The sequence below is a fragment of the Microtus oregoni genome, unplaced genomic scaffold, assembly GCF_018167655.1.
Source record: "Microtus oregoni isolate MIOR12 unplaced genomic scaffold, Mior012 000003F_ref0000135, whole genome shotgun sequence".
Lineage (NCBI taxonomy): Eukaryota > Metazoa > Chordata > Mammalia > Rodentia > Cricetidae > Microtus > Microtus oregoni.
In genome coordinates, this window is record NW_024543062.1 from 31538112 (window position 1) to 31559683 (window position 21572).

Genomic DNA, 21572 nt, shown 5'->3' on the forward strand with positions numbered 1-21572 from the left:
GTCTCTTTCCACCTCAATCTATCTTAATAAATTCTCAGCCTAATTCCGGAGAACCAGAATGAAGTAAGTCTTCTCAAGTGCTGACCTTAAGTGCCGGCCTTTATACTCACTTATTTTCATTGGTAACAGGAATAGTCTTCCCTCCAGGAACCAGCTCATGGCAGACAAGCTGGGGGAGAAGACGGGAGTGATTACTACAGAGTTTTAACAGAGAAGCTGACCACAAAAATGACGGAATTAGGATGCTATGTGTTTGAGAATGACCTTTTTTTTTTTTTTAATAAAACCTCAGGGCCAAAACATCAACAAGCAGGAAAGGTTTCTCATCTAATCCTTGTCCAAACATGTGCACTAAGGCTGCTGGATGCCACAGAGGGAAATGCTGGTGCTGAGGGCAGCAGTGGAAGTCAACATTCGCTGCAAACTAAGAACCTGGAACATGGCTACCTAAAAATTCCATCAGAGCATGAACTTATTGGGGCACAAGATTATATTGCAAGAGACACAGTATCATCTCTGCAACACACACGTGCACACACACTCATGTACACGTGCATACACAGGTGCGTATGCCTGTGGGAAAGTCTGAACGACACAGGGCACACATTACAACAATGCACTCCAGGCCAGGTGCTGCAGGTGCTTTAGACATTGGATAACCTTTGAGGGAATGCAGGCTGAGTTTGAGCAGCCAGCTCTGCACCAACATGCTCAGGGTTTCTCCAGAGCAGACCTCAGGCTACATGTTCAGAGAGCCTCCTGCAGGGACCTATGAGGAGGGGGCAGAGGACATGGAGAGTCATGCCTGCCTGACTCCAAGGCCTTTTCTCCTCTGCTCCTGATGACACTGTAACAAGGATGTGACATTCCTAGAGGAACTTCTCCTCAGGTGCTGTCCCTCCACATCAAGTCAGAAACAGCCATTTATATGGCCAGTCCTCAGCAAGGATTTCCAAACTGAGGCTCACAGCTTGTCACACATTAGAACAGGAAGGCTGGGTGGAGGTCAACTCCCAAGATGTGACACAGGCAAAGCACAGGCTCTGTAGGAGCTGGCTGAGGTCGGCATGCAAAAGGCCAGGCTGGCAGAGAAGAAACAGGAAAGCCTCCCTCCTGGCCAGGCGACAGACAGATCCTCAGGGGCAGACTGCTGAGGGAAAGCACATAAATTGGCAGGTCTAAAGACTGGAAGAAGTCTGCCAGATCAGCCCACATACCTGACCCATGACATCTTCATCGTAAGACAGTGTCAGCCCGAGGTCAGCGATGTCCCCATCATAGCGCTGAGGAACAGAGAGAAAGCACTGGAGCTTGTATGGGTAGAGGTGGAGGTCTTCCCTCCTTGAGAGGCCACGGACAGCTACAGGCCCCACCTTCCGGCAGAGGTCCCTTGTCATGTGGATGGAGGAGGCTGTGAGCCTCAGCTGGGAGAGGGACCAGAGGGGAGGGGTGGGCATGCTCCAGGTCTCAGTGACTGGAAAGGTAGACCCTAGCTGGTGTTGTTGGCTGTGGTTTCACACTGGTTCTCAGCACTGACCTTGATGGAGGTGAGGTTTTTATAGAACTCTGAGTCCAGCGACGGGAGCTCGTCCACAGAACTGTAGAAGATGCTGTGGTGGTGCCCGAGCATCTGGCTCAGGAAGAAAGAGGCAAAGGGCACGTCCACCACGATCCCCTAGAAAAACCAGGAGAGCAGAACTCAGCTATTGGCCAGGCAGCTTGGGCTGTAGGTGCAGCCTGAGGCCACCAGTGGTGCCTACATATCAGTCTGGAGCTGTACCTCCCGCCATCTAAGAAACGACCTAGGGATCTGGAGAGCAACTGTCTTGGGCACAGACCCTGGATCCATGTAGCGCAGGGATGAGGCCTCAGCTCAGCAGCTCATATAACCTGAGTGTCCATGGACGGATACCAGGAGTTGTGAGGGACTCTCCTGATGCCCAAGGAAGCCCCAACTACCTTGACCAGTGAGCCGAAGGAGCAGAAGCCACAACAGACCTGAGATGTGGACCTAGTACCAGGTATGGCCCTCACCAGGGATGACAACTCAATCACTCAGCTTTTCCTATGCCCACTTTACCAAAGAAGTAACAGGCTCATAGGAGGAAGGTGCCCACTGAATTGCTGGCCACACCTATCTTTCTGCTCTCATCTGCTGACTCCCAGGAACCTCCGTTTTGTTCTGAAGTTGCCACTCAGATGCCAGATTCCAGCACTGGGCTGGGGTGTCAGCGGCAGAAACTGCTGAGCAAGCACGTGGAGCTCTGGCTCCACCCACAAAACAGACGACTTGCATGCCGTCTCTCACGTGTCACTGCGTGGCTTTCCAGACAGGGTCTCTCTGTGTAGCCCTGGCCGTCCTAGAACTCGCTCTATAGACCAGGCTGGCCTTGAACACACAGAGATTCCAGCCTCTGCCTCCCGAGTGCTGGGATGACAGGGTGCACCACCATGCCTAGTTCCCGGGCATCACTTCAATTTGTCGCATGCCCCTCTGAGGGCCTACCTCATACACAGCCTTTCCCAGCATCTTCCCCACAAACTCGAAGAGCTGCAGGTAATTCTCGTGGATGTAGGATGTGGGTGAGGGGTACAGCCTCTCATCTCCACTGGTTGTCTGTCAGGAGAAAGGACAGGAGAGGCGGGAGTTAAGGGGCCACCTTACTCCACATGGGTTCTCTGTGTCTGACTGCTGCCAGGCCCATGGGTGTCCCCTTGCCCACCTTGAACAGATTGAGTGCTGGATCAAATACCCTCTTGATGATCTCCTCCAAAAACTCCTTAAAGACTCCGTCCTGGTCGATGCCGGCTTCATCCACCCCAAGGTCATTGACAAACTTCACTCGGATCACACCCTTCATGGCATGCTGGGAAAGCTGCCGGAGCTGCTCGTAGCCATCCTTCCAAGACAGAATTTCAACTGTGAGGAGCACCGCGTCCGCAAACCCAGGAGTCTAATCATGCAAGTCAGGACACCGGCCCACAGGAGGACTCATTTGATGGATATGGCTTCTCACTCCTTGGCACGAGGAGACTGCCCCCAGGAGGACAGAGAGAGTCAGATGGGGTAAATTACAAAGAATTGTGCTAGCGCTGACCACCAAAGGTGAAGGAATCTGGAACAAGATGGAGCTCTCGCCCTTCTTTAATGGTCAGAGTATCTTTTAGCTCATGTAAGAGTCAGGCTTAAAAGACGAAAACCCAGGTCCTGGTGCTGAAGGCAACTGTGGGGAGGGGGCTGGATAAGTCAGAGCAATTGGGCTGGCTTTTTGTACCAGAAAGCCCCCCTAGCAGCAGAAATACGGTGGCGGTAGACAAGGCGGGGCCCAAAGCCCCGGTGCAGCAGTGACACTGGGTCTGTACGAGGGTAGGAACAGTGGGGACAGCGCTGGGAGAACTCAGCGCACGCCAGGCCCTGGGTGTGAGCCTTGGCTCAAGGCTAAGAACAGGAAGTACAGAAAATGAGGGTGTCTCCTATACAGAGCGCCACACACAAGCTCCCAGTCTACTCAAACACAGGTGCTGCCTAGTTTTCTGTCACCCTGATAAAAGCTATCGTCATCTGAGGAGGGAACTCACCCAAGAAATTACGTCTATAAGGGCTGGCTGTAGGCAAGCCCTTAGGCTATTTCCTTAGCTTGTGTTGGGTGGTGCCATTCTTGGGCTGGCGGTTCTAGGAGCTCTAAGACAGTAGGCTGAGCAGGACGTGGGCAGTAAGCAGCTCTCCTCCTGCAGCCTCTGCATCTGCTGCTGCCTCCAGGTTCCTGCCCAAGTTCAGTTCCTGCCCTGCTTTTCCTTAAGGGACTGTGATCCAGGATATGTCAGCCAAATAAAGCCTTTCCTCCTCAAGTTGCTTTTGGTCATGGTTTGGTCACAGCAACAGCGACCTAACTAAGGCAGATGCCTCTGGGTTCTCATCTGCAGAGGTTTCCCTTGCACCTGACTGTCACTAAGAGTGTCCTAGTGTCTGGGTGCTGAGGTTCTTATCCTGGAGCAGTACAGCCACATTCAGCTGACATGACAGACCACATCTATGGCAACTACTCATCCATTCATGGACTGTCCTGGCTGCCTTTGACACAAAGCCAAGAAACACCCTGGTGGCACATGAGCCCTATTTTGGGGTACCTTTGCTACCTTCCTGTCATGCTTAGTGATGCACAAGTCCCTCCTCTGGCGTCTCTGTGTCTTGTCAGAGGCACTCTTAGGCTGGTGAGCCAAGGAAGAATGACCTTCATTATCCCCAGGCCACCTGTGGAAACAGGAAGCCAGCTGCGGGCAAGCACACGTGACAGGTAAGCACAAGCAAGCACTCAGGAGGCTGAGGCAGAATCACTGTGAGTCCAAGGCCAGACTGAGTTACTGAGACCCTACTGGAAAGCAAACAAAACCACCCATCCCGAGAAGAGCTAAAATGAAACAGGAGACCGAGTTGTTCCACAGCTGTGGTGGACTAAAAGCACCACGAACCGGCACCTGGGCATGACCGACCCAGAGGACAGGTAGAGGCTCTAGCATGCTCCTGGGATCTGAGAACTTCTCTGGTTTGTTCTAAGTCCTGGCAGCAGGCACGTGGCATTGTGGGGATTTAATGCAACGGCACATACGATGTTCTTAGCCTGCATGTGGCGGGGCTCAAGAACAACCTGCTAGATGCAGACTCATTCCTGCTTGATCCTAGCCACACCAGCCTCCTCAGACGTACCCCTGCCCTGTGGGTGCACACCCCTGCCCCGTGGGCCCTGCTGTAGTTATGTGAGGTTCACAGACGTGCTCCCCAGGACAGAGTCAGCATCCTCTCAGGTTTCCCAACACACTGAAGTGGAGGATGGTAAGCAGGTCTGGCTACCAGAGCATGCTCGATTCACGTGGTCTCAGATCTGCCTGACAGGACAAGAGATGAGGGGCAAGGGCGTGTCTGAGCTTCCCCCAGTCCTGAATAACTCAACAAAAGACCAATTCACCTGAAGGAGTATTTGTGGAGGATGATGAAACCTACTACAAGTGTGGCCTCACATCCAAGCTAGGGAGGTGTCAGACATCAGCTCTTGATGTCCCCTGTGTCCACAGCAAGCCCAGCATCGTGAGAACTGGGACCCTGGAATAAAGGGCCCTCTCACATTATAATTCAGGTTCACAACACAGTGTGCTTTCGTGGAACACAAAGAGGAACAACTGGCTTTGCCTAAGTTAGAGACTGTCTCCTGTGACACCCCCGAGGGGTGATTTGTTCCTGCAGAGTTGGTGTTAGGTGACCGTCCCTTCAGCAGTAGTACTTGAGGAGCCAAGGAGCCCCACTCCCAACACACACCACAGTCCACATCTCCCAGTTTTTCCAGAAGGTGGGTTCTGGTCATACCTGATGGGGGAGGATTGAGATTCCAGAGACAGAGCAGCTATACCCAGTTCTGATGAGGAAAGTGCTAGACACTTTTAACACAGGAGTCAAAGCAGAGGCTACTGGAGGCCACAGCGTGGCCCTCAAGGCACCTGACAAAACTTAATTAGTTCACAATGTAACAGATCTGAAGCTTTACATTAAGGCCCTGAATTTGGGGATCTTCTCTTAAAAATCCTAAGCCCTCTGGAACTCAATGTGGCAGGATATTTGATCACACAGTGAACCTTGAGATTACATTATTTACTGGAAAAATCTGTTTCTAGTTGTGGCGTGGCTCAGCCCTAGCACGCACCTTTAATCTCAGAACTTTCTGTTTATTATAAACAGAATTAAATAAAGGCGACCATAGGTCAACAGGCAGAGCGAGCAACCAGATGGCAGGAAGTAAGTAAGAAAAAGCCATGGAGAGCAAGAGGGAGTCAGGAGGACAGAGAGAGACACACAGGAAGCAGAAGGGAGGGACATTTATTTTGAGTTTTTTTTTTTTTTTTTTGAGATGGAAAGGAGAAAGGAAGTTTTTCAGGGATGCTGGATGAGGAGGAAGGTCAGCTGGGTGCTTCCCCTGCCTCTGAGCTAGCTGGTTTTATCCAGCATCTGGCTCCTGAGTGTTTACTGGTAAAGCCAACAATTGAGATTAGAAAAAAAAAAAACAAAACAACTCACAAGTCCACATGGCAAGTCGGGAGACATGGAGCATATGTGTATCTTTGGAGTGACTGATAGCCACCCTCTTGCTCACCCATTTCCCCAACACCAAAGCCTGATGTTAGCTAATATCAGTGAACAGCTGCCCACTGCCTAGTGAAGGTTGACAGACGGCCACATCCTAGAGCACTGGGCTGGAGCAGTGGGAGTGACGGAGGGGACTTCTCCTTGTTCAAACATTCACTGAGGAGGCACACCCAGCCAACCCTGCTTGTACCTGACCTTATTTCTATTTTTGGTCAGTGCCGGGGATGGTACTTAGGGCCTTGCAAATGCCAGGCGGGTGGTCTACCACGAAGTCACACCCTCTACATCCTTACCTTTAAGAAGGTAAAGATACGAATTGTTGTACTTGCTACTTTTTAAACTGCTCCTGAAAACCAAAAGTACTGGGAGCTAAATAAGTTATCCAGCAAGCAATGGCATACACATGCTGACCGAGAGGAGCTACTGTGCCATAGCACATGCAGGTGGCTGGTGACGTGGCCGCCACACACAGGCAGGACACACAAATGACAGTGTGGACAGAGCATGACGAAAGGTGTGAGGAACAACATGATAAGTGAATCGAGTTAAGCTCTATGAAAAATGAAGACCTGGCCAGGCAGGAGGCAGAGGCAGGTGAATCTCTAAGGGTTAGAGGCCAGCCTGATCTACAGGGCAAGTTCCAGGGCAGTCAGGGTTGTTACAGAGGAAACCCTGTCTCGAAAAAACAAAAACAAAAACAACCAAAAAAAAAAGAAGAAGGAAGACTGTGGCTTGTCACCAGCACTGTTGGCAGACACAGCAAGGCTGTGGATAATCAGCTTATGGGGATGCGTGGCACACAGACAGCACACACATCCTAAGCCCTCAGCAAGGCCCTCATAATACAGCCAGGGTGAGATCTAGTTTTTGCTTCCCAGAGGACATGTCTTCACAGTACGCTTCCACATAACTTTCTGCTCACCTCAAAACACATCAAGATACCGTGAAAATGTGACAGAGACAAAGTGCCTTAAGGACAGGGCACCTACTTCTAACTTGTGAGGCCACAGAGTGGTAACCCGGACAGGGTGGCTTACTTGAATCTGTTGTATCCACAGAGGCCCTTGAGCTCTGCGATGAGTATCTGCATGGTTCAGACAGGGTACAGCCTGCACTGTCTGCACCACATCCTCAAAAGTGAGTCTGAGGACATGCTGGCCAGAACCATGGTGACAGCACAGAGCTGGGAGAGGCAGGGCAGTCACTGCATGAGCTCGTTTGTATCCTTGTCTCACAGAGGTATTAGGAATCTGTGTTTCCCTAGGTGTTGGGGGCTGCAGACCCCTGGCCCCTTGACTTTCTTTGCCTGCCTCAGACCCTTTGCCTGCTGGAGCGAACTGAGCAAAACAACTTGTTTACCTGTGCCTGCAGCTGCTCTGAGCACAAGACCTTGATGGCAGGAGAGTGGGTTCTGGTGAGGTCTGCAGCTGAAAGATCTCTATATAAGCTTCCCTGAAGCACAATAAACTTGGCATTCTTGGTGGATCTTTCAGAGAAGCAGGGCACTGCTGTTAAAACTGAGCCAGCACAAGAGTTTATTAAGACGGTTTTAGAACTTAGTCCCTTGTTTTCACAGGCAGGGGGGTTAATATTACTGATTGGGAGCACGTAAAAGCTGACCTTCAAAAAGCTTTGAAAGAGCGAGGGCCAGAAGAATTTCCCACGGAAATATTTTTGATTGCTCTTTGAGGAAGCCGAGGTGGAGCTAGACCAAAGCCTTGTTTTCAATGCAGGCAACCAGGACATTTTAGAAGGAATTGCCCTGCAGGTAGCGGGGCGGGTAGTCAGCCCAGGAGAAATCAGGTATTTGCCGGAAATGTCAGAGGGGGGCTCATTGAGCTAATGAGTGCCGTGTTAGAACTGACACTCAAGGAACTCTCCTTCCTGTGTAGGGAAACAGGAGGAGGGGCCTGCCCCGGATCCCCAAAATGCAAGTATACAGGGCAATAAGTGGACCAGCTGCTCCTATCAGATTCATTCCTCAAAGAAACACCTCACTGTCCATGACCTTGTCCGAGGCACCCTAGGAAGTGCTGGACTGGACCTCTGTGTCTCTGCCCGGGCAGTATTGACCCCACAAATGGGTGTGTAGGCATTGGGGACTGGAGTATTTAGACCTATTCCAGAGGGGTCAATAGGAACAGTCCTGGGAAAAAGTAGTTCAGCACTTAAAGGGATTAAAATTTTACCAGGAATTATAGACTATGATTATACTAGAAAAATTAAAATCATGATTGAAGCTGGGGTGGGAGTCCTTGTCATCCCTCAAGGAACGAGAATAGCTCAACTAATATTTTCACTCTACTAATCCATTCCTAAAACAAGAATGAGGGAAGGAAGGGGTCTGGCTCCACAGGACTCTCTGGAACTTTTTGGGTTTCTGGTTTAGATAACCGTCCCACACTTACATTAATCAATGGGAAAAAGTTCAAAGGTCTTTGGGATACAGGGACTGATTCTTCTGTGATCTTTAAAAAAACATTGGCCCATGGCCTGGCTCTACAACCAGCCTCTACCATTACAGGGGGTAGGAATGACCAGTTCTCCAGAGTGCAGTACCCAATAGGAAGGTTATAAGGGCGTTTTTAGACCATTTGTCCTGGAACACCTTCCCCTCAATTCGTGGGGAAGAGATAGATATTTTGCAAACTATGGGGGCAGTTCTGACCGCTGAACCTGTGCAGCATACGTTAGCCTATCAGTAGGATATATGTTGCTAAGGTTCTTCCCCCTGGGAAACATCAGGAAACATAGCCAGTACCTCTGCAGTTCATGAATTGTTGACTAACATTCAATTACTTTCGTAGAAAAGATCTCATAAGATTTATATTGGCCACCTTTGGGCACATTCTGGCTTACCTGGCCCTCTTAGGTTGTTCAAGTGACCTGTGCTCTCTTAATCTCTCTGCCCCAAGATTCCTTGGCCTCTGCCCAGTGGGCTCATGATAAATTCCATCTTAATGTTATGTCTTTGAGGCTCACATATAAAATTTCTAAGGAGCAAGCTCTTAAGATTGTCAAAACAAGTCCTTTGTGTGCAGAACTTGCTCCTGTTTCTTATCTACAAGTTAATTCTCGGGGCCTTTTGCCCAATCATATCTGGCAGGTGGACGTTACTCACGGGGCATCTTTTGGCAAATTGGGATTTGTACATGTTTCTGTGGATACTTATCCAGGCATGCTCTTTGTCTCCTCCCACTCAGGGGCAAAGGTGAAGGATGTAAAAAGCCATTGGCTCCAAGCTTTTGCCTACATGGGGCCCCAAAATTGATTAAAATGGACAATGGACCAGCTTATTTCAGTAAAGGCTTTCAATTATGACATCCTTCATAAGACAGGAATTCCTTACAATCCCCAGGGACAGGCTATCGTAGAATGGGCTCAGCGAACTCTCAAAGACTATATTCACAAAACAAAAAAGGGAGAGTATAGTACTCCCTGGGCTATCCTTTCTAATGTTCTATACATATTAAATTTTCTAACGTTTGAATCACATACTCAAACATTGGCTGCTCAGTGGCACTGGCAGCCCTGTGGCTCTACTCATCCGATGACACAATGGAAGGATGTGTTGACCGGAGCATGGAAGGGGCCTGATCCAGTTCTCACTTGGGGGCGTGGAAGTGTATGTTTGTTTCCGCAGGGTATTGAAAGCCCCATTTGGGTTCCTGAACGACTTGGGCATCCTGTGGATGGTTCTCCTGACCATGAGCCACGGGCAATAGGTATGATGGGCCCTGGTCAGGAATCTGCTGGTGCTGATAGTCCCGTGTGGCCGTAGTTCCTTTCCATTGACTGGACTACAGAACAGCCAAGGCTGTTGTGGCTGCTACTGTCACCACTGTGGCCTCTGAGACACCTGAAATTGCTACCAGTCAGACGACAGCTGTGGTTAGCACTGTTGATCCCCTAGCCAGACAGGTTGCCACTGCTTTGGAGGTCCAGAATTCCCAATATAACTTTCACCAGAGCATTTTTCAGTTTGAGCTATAGCCCTCCTTTTATAAGAACAGTCAGAGCATGCGGTTGGATGCTCCCTTTCCTTTCATTATATTTGTGCCACGCTCATGCCAGTCCAGCCACTCCCATATGGCCTAGGCTTGCTGAACAGCTAGGAACTCCTGTAGCCAGAGGGCTTCTGTTGCTCTGCCTCTACAACAGGCGTAAGCAGCAGTGATGTAATATCACTATTTGCCCAAGAAAGTGAGCTTCCTCCAAGAGCAGGCTATGGAAAGACCAGTGAGCCAGGGAGAGGTAAGACAGGAGCCTGTCACAGTCAACCTAACACAGAGGCCTTGCGTGCTGAGGTAAGGGTTCTTTATGACAGGTAAGATGTGAATATGTGCTTCTGCAACCCAAGACAGGCCTGGTCTAATTATATAGAAAAAGGGGGAGCTGTTGGCAGCTGCAGGCCCCTGGCTCCTTGACTTTCTTTGCCTGCTGGAGTGAGCTGAGCAAAAGCAACTAGTTTACCTGTGCCTGCAGCTGCTCTGAGCACAAGACCCTGATGGCAAGGGAGTGGGTTCTGGTGAGGCCTGCAGCTGAAAGATCCCGAGAGCTGGTATGTGGTTATCAGTTAAGGATCCCTATATAAGCTTTCCTGGAGCATAATAAACTTGGCACTCTTGTATCAAGGATGACCCATGTCCCCGTCTCTGTCTGTCTGTGTGCGTGTGTTTTTAAGTCTCCAGCTTAGTTCCTGATTTGTGTACTGTCCCATAGTGCAGGCACTACACCTAAGTCCCTCACAGGGTCCAGGAAGACACCGAAGCCCCCAGTACTGAGGACATGCTAGACTGAGCAGCTACCCTGTCCAGCTGATTGGCTAAACAACCCTTCCTGCTCTAAGAGCCTCGCTCTGAGTTTTTATACCATGGAGTGACAAGAGGGTCTGGAAGCAGCAGTCACCCACTAGATCCACCCCACAGAGCGCTCTTCGCCGTGAGTGGTCACTCACCTCCAACATCCGGGACCTGCGGATAGTAATATGTGTGACGTGAGGGGAGGCAGAGCTGGTTTCCACAAGTCCCAGCTTCTCTTTCTCCTTGGTAACCATATTTCGGAACAGGAGGACTCTCTGAAAGTGAGCAAAGGTGGGACCAGTAACAGGGTCAACAACTGATGTTAAAACCGAAACAAAACAAAATCACTTATACAAAATGGCCAACACTCAAGTCAACTGAGACGGGATGACAACAGGATGCCCTGTGTGCTATGGTTCAGAGGTGTCCTGTGAGAATGTGCACTCCCCAAAACACCTCTGGGAATCAGCTAAACTGGCACCAAGACAGATGCCTCTCAGAGAGAGGTGCCTGGCCACAACTGGAGTCCAGCAAGAACCAGTGCCATTGAAACCACTCTCATATGGTCAATAGCCATCTCAGAAGCCCAGGGGCACCGCCAGTCACACAGGCTGCTTTTGACAGATGTGCCTGGTCTAGAGGAAATCAATATTATGATTTCAGACAGAAAAACCATTTGAAGACAAATGTTCTGACTGTCAAATATAAAAAATGAACCTGCACTATAAAGATGCTTGGCCTTCCTGCCTGCTTCCTGTGTCCTCAGACCTGCCACACAGCAGGTTCTCAGGCACCATTCAGAGAGAACCTGTCTTCTCAGCCCTAGGGCTTTGACAAGCACCTGCATCTTAGCAAGAGACTCAGGCTGGCCTCTATCTCCTGGTCTCAAGTGGCTGGGAGCACCTGCACATTCACCGAGCCTAGCAGAAGGCCTTCCAGTGCGTAGTGAGAACACAGGCCCGAATATGACCACAGGGGCAGGGACCATAGCATCCCAGGGAGGTAACCAGCCACAACTGTGCTTTCCAAAAGGGAGGTGGGGGCTGCAGAGAAGAATCTGGTTCTCAGCACCCACACGGAACCAGCCTAGATGGATAGATGTGCAACATGTGCAATTCTATCCAGCGGTAAAGACTGCGGTCACATCACTGGCAGGAAAATGGGTAGGCGTGGGGACCATCCTGCTAGGGGAACTCTGCCAGATGTGACAAAGGTGTTTTCTTCCACATGTGGAGTCTGGATTTAAATACATATCATATGATATGTATGATACAAAAGCAGAAGGGCAGGGTGGGGAAGAGGAAGTGGGAGGTGTGGAGGTAGGGAGGGGGAAAATGGTAAAGGAGAAAACAAAGTAAAACAGGTAATAATGACACTCCATTTCATTTAATCCTTATAGCACCTCCATCAAGGAAAAACAGTTTTTTAAGAAAAAAGCAATTGCCAGTGGCTTCCAAGACAATGTAGGTACTCAGTGGAAGGACTGTCCCTCCATAAGGTACCTGGAATTAATAAAAAGGACCACGCTCCACATCTCATCAGAAGTTCTGAGGGTTCCAAGATTGTGAGGGAGGGAGCAGAGAGGACCCAGTGACCCACTCTCACCTCCCCTTCCTCAGCAGCTTAGGAAACAATATTTAAGTCACATGGGGACGACCCCAACTCTCTAGCAGGGTCACCTGTGACGTGTGGGTAGCAACTGTTCCCAGAAGTGGAGCTGGGGAGACAGGGGAATATGGGAGTACTATCAGTCTCTCAGAATCACAGGCAGCCTGACTGGGCTCTAGATTTCCATGGAGGATGGAAAGAGGGTCAGGCAACCTTATGCAACGTTTAAGAGACTGGGAGCTTTAGTGACCACAGCAGACACCTGAGTGAGGACAACTCTCTCCAGGACAGTGGGACAAAGGTCAAGCCCCACTTCACAGCTGCCTTATCCTACCTCAGGCCATCCTGCCCCACAGAAGATGGAAGATTCACAAGATGGATAATAGGCATTGCAAATCTTAGGAGATTCAACCTTGGATTAGAGACGCTAACTTTGGGGGCTGTTCAAAGGCAGAGAGCAGACATCACCAAGCAGTAGGAAGTTAAAGGTGAGGAGGGGTGCACCATCCCTTAGAGAACACAGCACAGGATGGCTGGCTTCAGCAAGCTGTGGGATTTCTAGGAGAGGTGCATGTGCCCCTCTGTATGCATGAGAGAGACTGTGTGTGGTCTCTCAGGGAGGACACACGTGCCTAAGTAATCTCTAGGAGATTCCCCCATTCCTAAGGCCTGTCCATGAAGCAGCCACATTACTGGGACACCACTGCGTACAAAGTATTACAGTAAAGCCAGAGAGCAGTGAGGACTCAGTATCTCCAAAGAGCAAGAATTATGAACACTTCATCTCTGCTCTTTTCTAAATATGTATCTGCTGGGAGAGGAAAGAAAAGGGGCCTTTTCTGAGGGGGCTCGAGGGACACGGAACTGCCCCAGTGTCCAGCATATCCCGGAAGCTCCTACCATAGTGTCTGGCCCTTCCCAAGGCTTTTGCATGCTCTCTTCCTAGTGCTCTCTGAAAAATCCCTGGGCTCCTCCCCTTCTGCCTTGGTACCTTGCCGGGCAGATCCCTGTTGCCCAGGGGTAGCTGCTTACAGACCTGCCTTTGTCTGTCTCCCTAAGCTGGGGTGGCTCTCCCAGGCCGAGACCTGGCTTCCCCTCCAGCCTTCTTGATGGTGAGTGTAACGTCTGGCCTCTGTCATCGCCCTCCTCTGGCTTGACTGCTCTGGTTAGCCCGTTTTAACGTTCTTGCTTCTAGTCGGTCCCCACACGATGGCCAGAGCTCTGAGCGGGGCCTCAGTTCTGGACTAGCCTCGGGCTTTACAAGGCTCTAGCTTCATCCGACTCCATCCTTCATATTTTCTCTCATCCCAGGCCTTGAAGCTCTGCCCCTCACTTCCCTGTGAGCTGAATATATATCATTTGTATTGTTTCTGAGTTAGAGCAAACCAAATACCCTACTTCATTAGAAAATACTTACTGATTAGATGTAGATGAAATCTAAGTTAAAAAGTTACTTTAAATCTCATGCAGTGAATCTAAAACTTCATATAATGATCTTATGTAAAACCTAAACTGAAATCCAAGTAATGAGAAAATGCATCAATGGGAGATTGTTGACAATTTATTTTTTAATTAAAATTATTTTTCACTTTAAAAAAATCAACTAATTACATGTGCTTGTGTGGGTACCTGCCTTGCTGCTGTGTGGAGGTCAGAGGGTAATCTGTTAAGGTTAATGCTTTCCTTCCACCATGTGTGGAGCCATTTCTTGACCCCTGAGGGCTCCATTAGGTCCATGTGCTGGGGCTTACACAGCACACAGCTTGCATTACCTGACTTCAAACCACCTACGCTGTCTTAGCACAAGCTGCCCGAGTAAGACAGCCCACCACTGCGTGTGAGGGATGAGTGACACCCACAGACATTCCCAATCACAGTGGCGAGGAGCCACAAACAACACAGAGACAGAAGGTACCGAGTCAACTCACGTTCTTGTGAGGAACGACATGGGGGATGTGCTGCAGGATCAGCTGAGCCCTCCTGCGGTCCTTGTCAAGTTCCTGGAAGAGCACCCAAGGCTTGAGATCCCTTCAGGAGACAGACAGACAGATGTGATTACCAAAACCAGAAAAGTCTTTCTAGTGCAGGGCTGGCAATGCAGGGCCTGTGGCCAAGTGTAGCTGTCACCTACTTGTGGAAATCTTATGGGAATACAGCCACACCTGTTGAAGCCTATGCGCATGGTCTGTAGCTGTCTTGGTGGCACCACAGTGGAGGGAGTGGCTAGGGCCCTGCTCTGCTGTCAGAACTACAACCATTTCCTGAGACTCTCCAGGTCACTGACAGAAACGCAGATATGCTCTTGAGTTTAGTTTCTGTCTCAGGGCTCCCCAGCCCACCTTCCCAAACCTGGAAGCAGTTTTTACTCAGGTAATTCTGTTGATAATGTAACTATCGGATCAGCTGGGAGATGAGACAGCTGCTTAGAGTGACCTGGCTTTATCGCCATCAACTGACTGGAGTGACACTGGCGGAAGAGAAGGGACTGCTACGTGACACACCCAGACAGGCGCTTCACAGACAAATGGACAGGGTGCAAAAGAAGAGGCAGCTTCTCGCCCTAAGTTCAAATGCCGAGCAGCTGGGCACCTAGGCTGCAGGCGTGAGTGAGGACCCGGGCTTCCCAGCCCTGCCCTACCCCGTGCTCACTTTCGCAGCCAGTGGTCCTCAGGAGCAAAGCGCCTTCGGCAGTCTCGCTCATACAGCACCATCAGCCACCCGTGGACGGACTGGAACAGCTCCAAGGTCTCACCCTTGGCGTTCTCTGTATAGCAGACAGGAGGGGTCAGAGTTGGTGGGCAGTGCTCAGCATGGCAGGCCTGAGCTCTGTCACTCGCTTCAGTGGGACCACAGGCTCTTAGGAGCGTTCTAAACGCCCCTAGGTATCTTTCAGGGAAGTCACCCATGCTGCATTCCAAGAATGCAGCATCCAAAGGCCTTTTCTCTAAGGAGCTTTGGATTGAACTAGCAGAAACATATTAGATTGTAGACTTGCCCACAGCAGGAACTGGCACAAGCTCCATCCCCATGGAAACCAAAGTGTGGATGTAAAGGGCATTTCAGTGCAGAGCTCATCACTAGTAACAACCCCAAGTGCACAGCCTGAAGGAGCCAGCAGAGAGACCTCTGCAACCACGCTATCTCATGAGCGCACCCAGCCACGTAAAGACAGGCATTCTCTACCACCTTTAAAGCAGAGACACCTGCAGCTAAGGGTACAGACTGGCTGCATGAGGTAGCACCAAAGAACGGAGGTGACCTTCGCCTTACCTACGATTCCGTCCCAGATCATCTTAAACACGAAGGAATTGAGAAAAGAGGAGATGGTGACTAGCTCTTCCAGCTTGAATGAGATTTGTTCTTCATACACTTCAATGTCATCGAGGATGCTACACGGGACAGAAAACTGTTCAGAATTTTCCATTGAAAAATGGAAACAAATGAGACCTAGCTGTCTTCTAGACAAAACAAACAAGGTGAAGAGAGCACTGGCTTTTCAAGGCACGTCCTGCATGGCTTGCAGACAAAATGGCATGATGTCTAAGATCGGCCCCAGAGAAAGCCAGGGGAGGGGAGCTACTGGCTGTTTAGATGAAGCAAGTTGGCCATGACCTAGGGATAGCTCTTGAGGGCTTGCTAGTCTTCTCTACCTTCTGTTTATACTTGAAATTGTTCAGAGTAGGATGACAGACAGAACAGTAAGTTCTACTCAGAGCCTTTCCCGTGGAGGCCTGACACATTCTCCACCAGGCCTCATCCGTGCCTGACCAGAAAGGAGTCTTTAGTCAGTCGCAGCACTGTGAAACCAGATCCCACGTCTAGGAGAGAGACCACTAGTGACAACAGTGAGCAAGTGAATGTTTGAAAGAATGTATGAATGTATGTATGTATGAATGTATGTATGTATGAATGTATGGATGGATGGATGGATGGATGGATGGATGGACATGACACAATTCAACTGAAAATCTACGGAACCCTCTCCATGTGCTTTAGAATACAGCTCAGTCCTGGGTTAGCCTTGTCTCATTCATTAGTGTTCTTATCCTGGTCAGTAGACCCCTTCCTTTAGGGCACCTAGTCAGCTAACTACATGTCCTGAACCCTCTTGATATAAGATCTTCTAGTCTATACGGTGCTGCCTGAGGTCCATTCTAGATCTTTGGAGAGAGTGGAAGACAGACAGCAGCAAATGCAGAAGGGAACACGAGGATTCTTGCAAATATCCCAGGCTGCCTGACCGCGTTCTAAACAATGCCTTCTCTTAGTTACTCTATGTGGCAGGTGACGTTACCTCCATCCCACCAATGAGGAAAGAGCGGCTCAGCGAGGTCAACTAGATTTGTCTAGAGTCAGCTTGAGGACTGGGCGGTAAGCACTCAGCACTGATTATCTCCTATAATCCCTAAGGCGTCCTACGCACGCCTCAGAGCTGGGTGCTGGAATTACTTCATTTATAGATGAGGAAACTGGTGTCTCAGTAAACTCTGAGTCTGGAGTTTTCCTGTAATTACATAGAGTGAATAAATGGCTGAGGTAGGGTTTGAACACCAGAGACCGCAGAGGCACAGCTGCTGCTCTGGAAGTACCTAGCAACTACTGAACACCCGGCACATGCCGCCTGCTTTGTGAATACAGTCTGTTTTTTGTGGTGGGAGATGCAAAGGGCTATGGGTTCTTGCCATGTTGACTAGGCTGGCCTGGAATTTCTGCACTCAAGAGATTTCTCCTAAGTAGCTGCCATTACAGGCATGCATCACCACGCCCAGCTCTTGGCCAGTTCTTAGAATGGCCTGCCACATGGGTGTGGTTACTCGCTTCCCCACACTGTTGATGGTCCCACTGAGTCCTAGTCAGAGCATTCAGCCCCCATCAACATACGTGATGAGATGCCGGGAACAATCACAGAACAGCATCAGCATGGCCAGGAGCTGCTTGGACTCTCCAGTGTCATTGTTCAGGCATTCCAAGAAGAGCTTTAACCCTCCATGGGGCCCCAGCTCACAGATAAATGCCCACAGCTTGGGCAGCAGGTCATCAAGGTACGTAAGGCCTGGAAAAGGAGAGAAACCCAAGCTTCAGGTGGAGACTTCAGCTGGTCTGCTATTTCTTTCTTTCCATTGGAAAAGCACAACACTTAAAGCAGTGTGTGAGAGATGGGCCAACAGGAAAAGCCTTTCCACCCTAAGGGTCACAGCAGCAGGGGCAGCTGACCCTGGGTAAGGATGCCCACAAGCGAGACTCCACAGTGCAAAGCTCTCGAGCACACCCGCCCGCAAAGCCCAGCACAGCTCTGCCTTATAAGAGGAGTTGAAGCGTGGCGAGGCTCAGTTACTGTCCCTATCCCATGGATGGAGTCAGAGCCAGAGAGAGAGAACCAGGGTCTGTCTGACACAGCAGCCATGTTTTAAGTCAGGAAACCTGCTGTGGGATGTCTTTCTGCATGCTGTGAATATGTCTTATTACCAGTGGTTAATAAAGAAGCTGATTTGGCCAACAGCCAGGCAGAAAAGAGTCAGGTGGGAAATCAAAACAGATTCAGGGAGAAAAAGGGCAGAGTCAGAGAGATGACAGCAGCTGCTGGAGAAGCAAGGTGTGAGGTAACAAGTTCACAAGCCCTGCGGTAAAATACAAACTAATAGAAATGGGTTAATTTAAGTTGTAAGAACTAGTTAATACTAAGCCTGAGCTAATAGGCCAAATAGTTTTTAATATTAAGCCTCAGAGTGGTTTATTCGGGAACTGGTGGGTGGGACAGACACCCCAGTTACAGAAAGCAGCTAAGGTCAGGCATCTGTTGTTAAAAGCTTGAGACAATTCAATTGATCAGGGTTTAACTGAACGAAGAATGACGGCACACTGGCAGCACTCAGAGCAGTGTGCACCCCAGCCTGGCACTTCCTTTATTGAACTAGTCTGGTCAGCTGGCTGCGCTGAGTACCTGCCATGGCTCTGACTCAACTACTTGTCATGGAAGAATTCACACAGGTCAGCTGTTTTCTTGGTCTTCATGGTAAGTAAGAACAGGCCAGGTTTACCTGGACACTGTTACTACAATCAGAGCAGACACAGGAATGAAGGAATTGAATGGATTTGGCTGTGTTCCAACAGAAGAGTATTTGTGAAGGTGACAGGCTGGCTTGGTCTATGGGCAGACCCCTGCCTTGAGCAATCTCACAGGCTCACCTGCACTTGGATGAGCTCCCTCCTACCTGCTGCTACACTGAAACCAGGAAAGCAGTAAACGGCTGCAGCAGAGAGACCCCAAATGAACCCTTGGAGCAAGCAACAGGTGCAATGGGAACCTTCTAATCTGCTTCCCAGGGATTACAGGGCCTGGACACACAGGCTATAGACTGGCACACCTCTGGCCAATGCTGTGGCAGAGATCAGGAAAGCCTGGTCAAGGCTCCAGAGTGATAGCTAAGATGCCCCAGAGAGCAGCAGGCCTGCACTGGAACTGATTCCTCTCAGTGGGGAAGGCACTCTCAGAATTAGTCTCAAGTGAAGCCTGTCTGGGTAAGACGTGCTGCCTGGGGTGGGACTCTGGGAGACTCCCTCAGTGCTACTTAAGGATGCTGACAGGTGAACTGATGACCCGTGAGGAGGCAAAGAGACTATAAGGTGGATGCCGCTTGCTTCCTGTTCAGCACACTGGCTACACAGGGGCTCATGTGTATGCAAATCATATACACTGAAGAATTCAAAAGCCTTACAATTTAAAAACACATAAAGAAACAGAGTAATCCTACACTGCACTGGGCAAAGATAAAATATCTTACTGAATACAAGAAGAAAGCAACTGCCCGTGTGACACACACAGGGAACAAAAGGCCCACAGGTGGTCGCAGGGCTACGTGCTGTGGGCACACAAGGGCGCAGTACGGTCGCACTGCTGTTGAGCCAGGCCAGCTCTGCAACTGTCTTAAATTACAGCGAAAGAACGAACTCCATAGCGCTTTTATCACAAAGGTGTGAGCCAAGAGATTCATTTTCAGCTTCCGCACAGAAGAATGAGTTTTCTTGTGAGCTCACCTTAAAGAGGCAGGTGGTAACCTCAAAATCCTCTCCCGCAAGAACCTCTCAGGTCCCTCAGGTCCTGGGGGCTGTAAATGCCAGGCAGCTCCTGCCCTGTTTTCCTCCCTCTAGTTTCTTCTGGGGAGCTGCCCAAGGCCCAACCTTGCTTCCAGCTCAGCAGTGAGGCCGCAGAGGGGCACCTAGTCCTCATGCCCCTAATACCATGTACCCGTGAGAACTACAGATGCACCTTTCAAATGCACATGGAGCCACCCGCTTCTTCTTCATCACTTGTGCTACCAGTGGGGACGACCTGGCATTACTCTGCCAAAAAGAACAAGTCTCAGTCGGGGTGGCATCTGTGACACCAGACCACCTTCCATAGAGAACTGTGTGGCCCTCAACAGCTGCTGCCGTGAACTGCTGGTCTCCCTGACTCTGGACTATAGGCCCAGGACAGAGACCCTGGCATCCTCAGTGCCCCGCACAGACAAGATGCCGACTACCTGGAGTGAACACACAGGAGTAAACACAGAGCCAGCAGCAGACAAAGATTTAAAAACACATATACGCAGCCGCCTTCAGCCTTTCCTGAAGCAAATGGCTTCCCAGTTAGAGATATCCACCTATACTCAGAAAATCAGTTCATACCAACAATGCCTGGGCTGCCCCTTAAGAGCCCCTGACCCCCAATTCTGTCGTTACAGAAGAGATTTTCTTGCTCAGCTAAAAGAAAATGTGGGGCATATCCACACGATGAGCATCATGCAGCCAATTAAAATGAGGTTTCTGAAGAACTGACATGATAAATGCTTATGGGTGATGAGCAGAAAAGGATAGGATGAGATGTGTCTGTCTGAGCACACCTATACTGCGTGTGAGCACACTGGGCACAGGTGGGCATCTCTGGGAGGTGATGGTGTAAGGCTGTTTACAGTCTTCTCCCTGTCTCTTATCTTTGTGGTCTACTCAGAAAGGAACTTTAAAAAGTTGTACTTTGTAATTAAAGAGCTCGCAAGGGGAACAAGATGGCAGTGCCATGACGAGGCTGGCTTGAGCCATCAGAGACTCACCAATCCCTAACCCTCGGAAAACTGCCTGCCCATTATGGAAGCGGGTCTGACCTGTGAGGATCTGCAGGCGGATCTGCGTGAGAGTCGCCAGCGAGGTCTGGTAGAGCACACAGATGCTGCAGACCTTCTGCACCTCGGCGGAGTCGACGCGCCGGCCCCCGACAGGCCTGAGAATGTTCCGAACCGAAGCCGACTTCTGAAACGCACGCTTGAGGAGACCTGGCACTGAGGGAAGAAGACGCACAGCAGAAATTCAGCCAGCTGCCAGCTCCCACCTGTCGAGGAAGAGCATGGCAAGAACCCTAGTCACAGCAGGGGCAGTGGGGCTGCGGTACAGTCCAATGTGTTCCTTTGAGATGAACTGGGGAAAAGCTAACACTGGGCTTTCGGTGAAGCCCGGAGACCCGTTCAGATCACCACAGTGCTGGTGAGCACAAGGCAGCCAGGTTCAGCTCTCGTGGCATTCTCTGACTGTGTCACAGAACTTTATGAAGACATGGGGTAATGCTGAGGACAATATTAGAGGAGGGGGGAGCAGGGGCCCGGCCCAGGCACTGCGTATGTGTTCTGGAGGCCTCATGTCCTGGCTGAATGGCATTCTGCTTCTGCCTTCGATTTCTGTCCACAGGCAGAAGTGATGTGCGTGGAGCCCACACTCACCACCACCTACCAGCAGCAGAACCATCATTTATCCTCTGAGGACCTGACTTTGCAAACTCCATTTTAAAGAAGGGGCTTCATCTTAAGTCATATAATGAGCTGGGGGGTGGGTGATCTCAGCTCCAGAAATATGCTGCCATAGCAGAATTGGAACAGATGCCCTAAAAATGGCCAATTAAGAAGATAGGGAGCAGGGCCATAAAATTTCACGAGGTCCAGATGTTCTTGGGAGGCATCCTGTCCTTGAAGATCCCTTGTCAGTAATTTATAGCTCTGTTA

General features: G+C 50.0%; 1 protein-coding gene across 2 annotated transcripts in view; it reads right to left on the reverse strand.

Annotated features, from left to right (window-relative positions):
• Ube3b (ubiquitin protein ligase E3B) overlaps positions 1-21572 on the reverse strand; it is a 54395-nt gene that overhangs the window by 7927 nt on the left and 24896 nt on the right. For both annotated transcript variants that reach the window (XM_041647857.1, XM_041647848.1), the window contains exons 14-24: positions 20685-20858; positions 17425-17596; positions 15814-15932; positions 15193-15307; positions 14472-14571; positions 11091-11210; positions 2724-2900; positions 2507-2617; positions 1538-1675; positions 1218-1283; positions 111-169 (exon numbers count right to left, since the gene is read on the reverse strand). In XM_041647857.1, the coding sequence (XP_041503791.1) occupies positions 111-169; positions 1218-1283; positions 1538-1675; positions 2507-2617; positions 2724-2900; positions 11091-11210; positions 14472-14571; positions 15193-15307; positions 15814-15932; positions 17425-17596; positions 20685-20858 (1351 nt within the window). The remainder of the gene's footprint in view (positions 1-110; positions 170-1217; positions 1284-1537; positions 1676-2506; positions 2618-2723; positions 2901-11090; positions 11211-14471; positions 14572-15192; positions 15308-15813; positions 15933-17424; positions 17597-20684; positions 20859-21572) is intronic.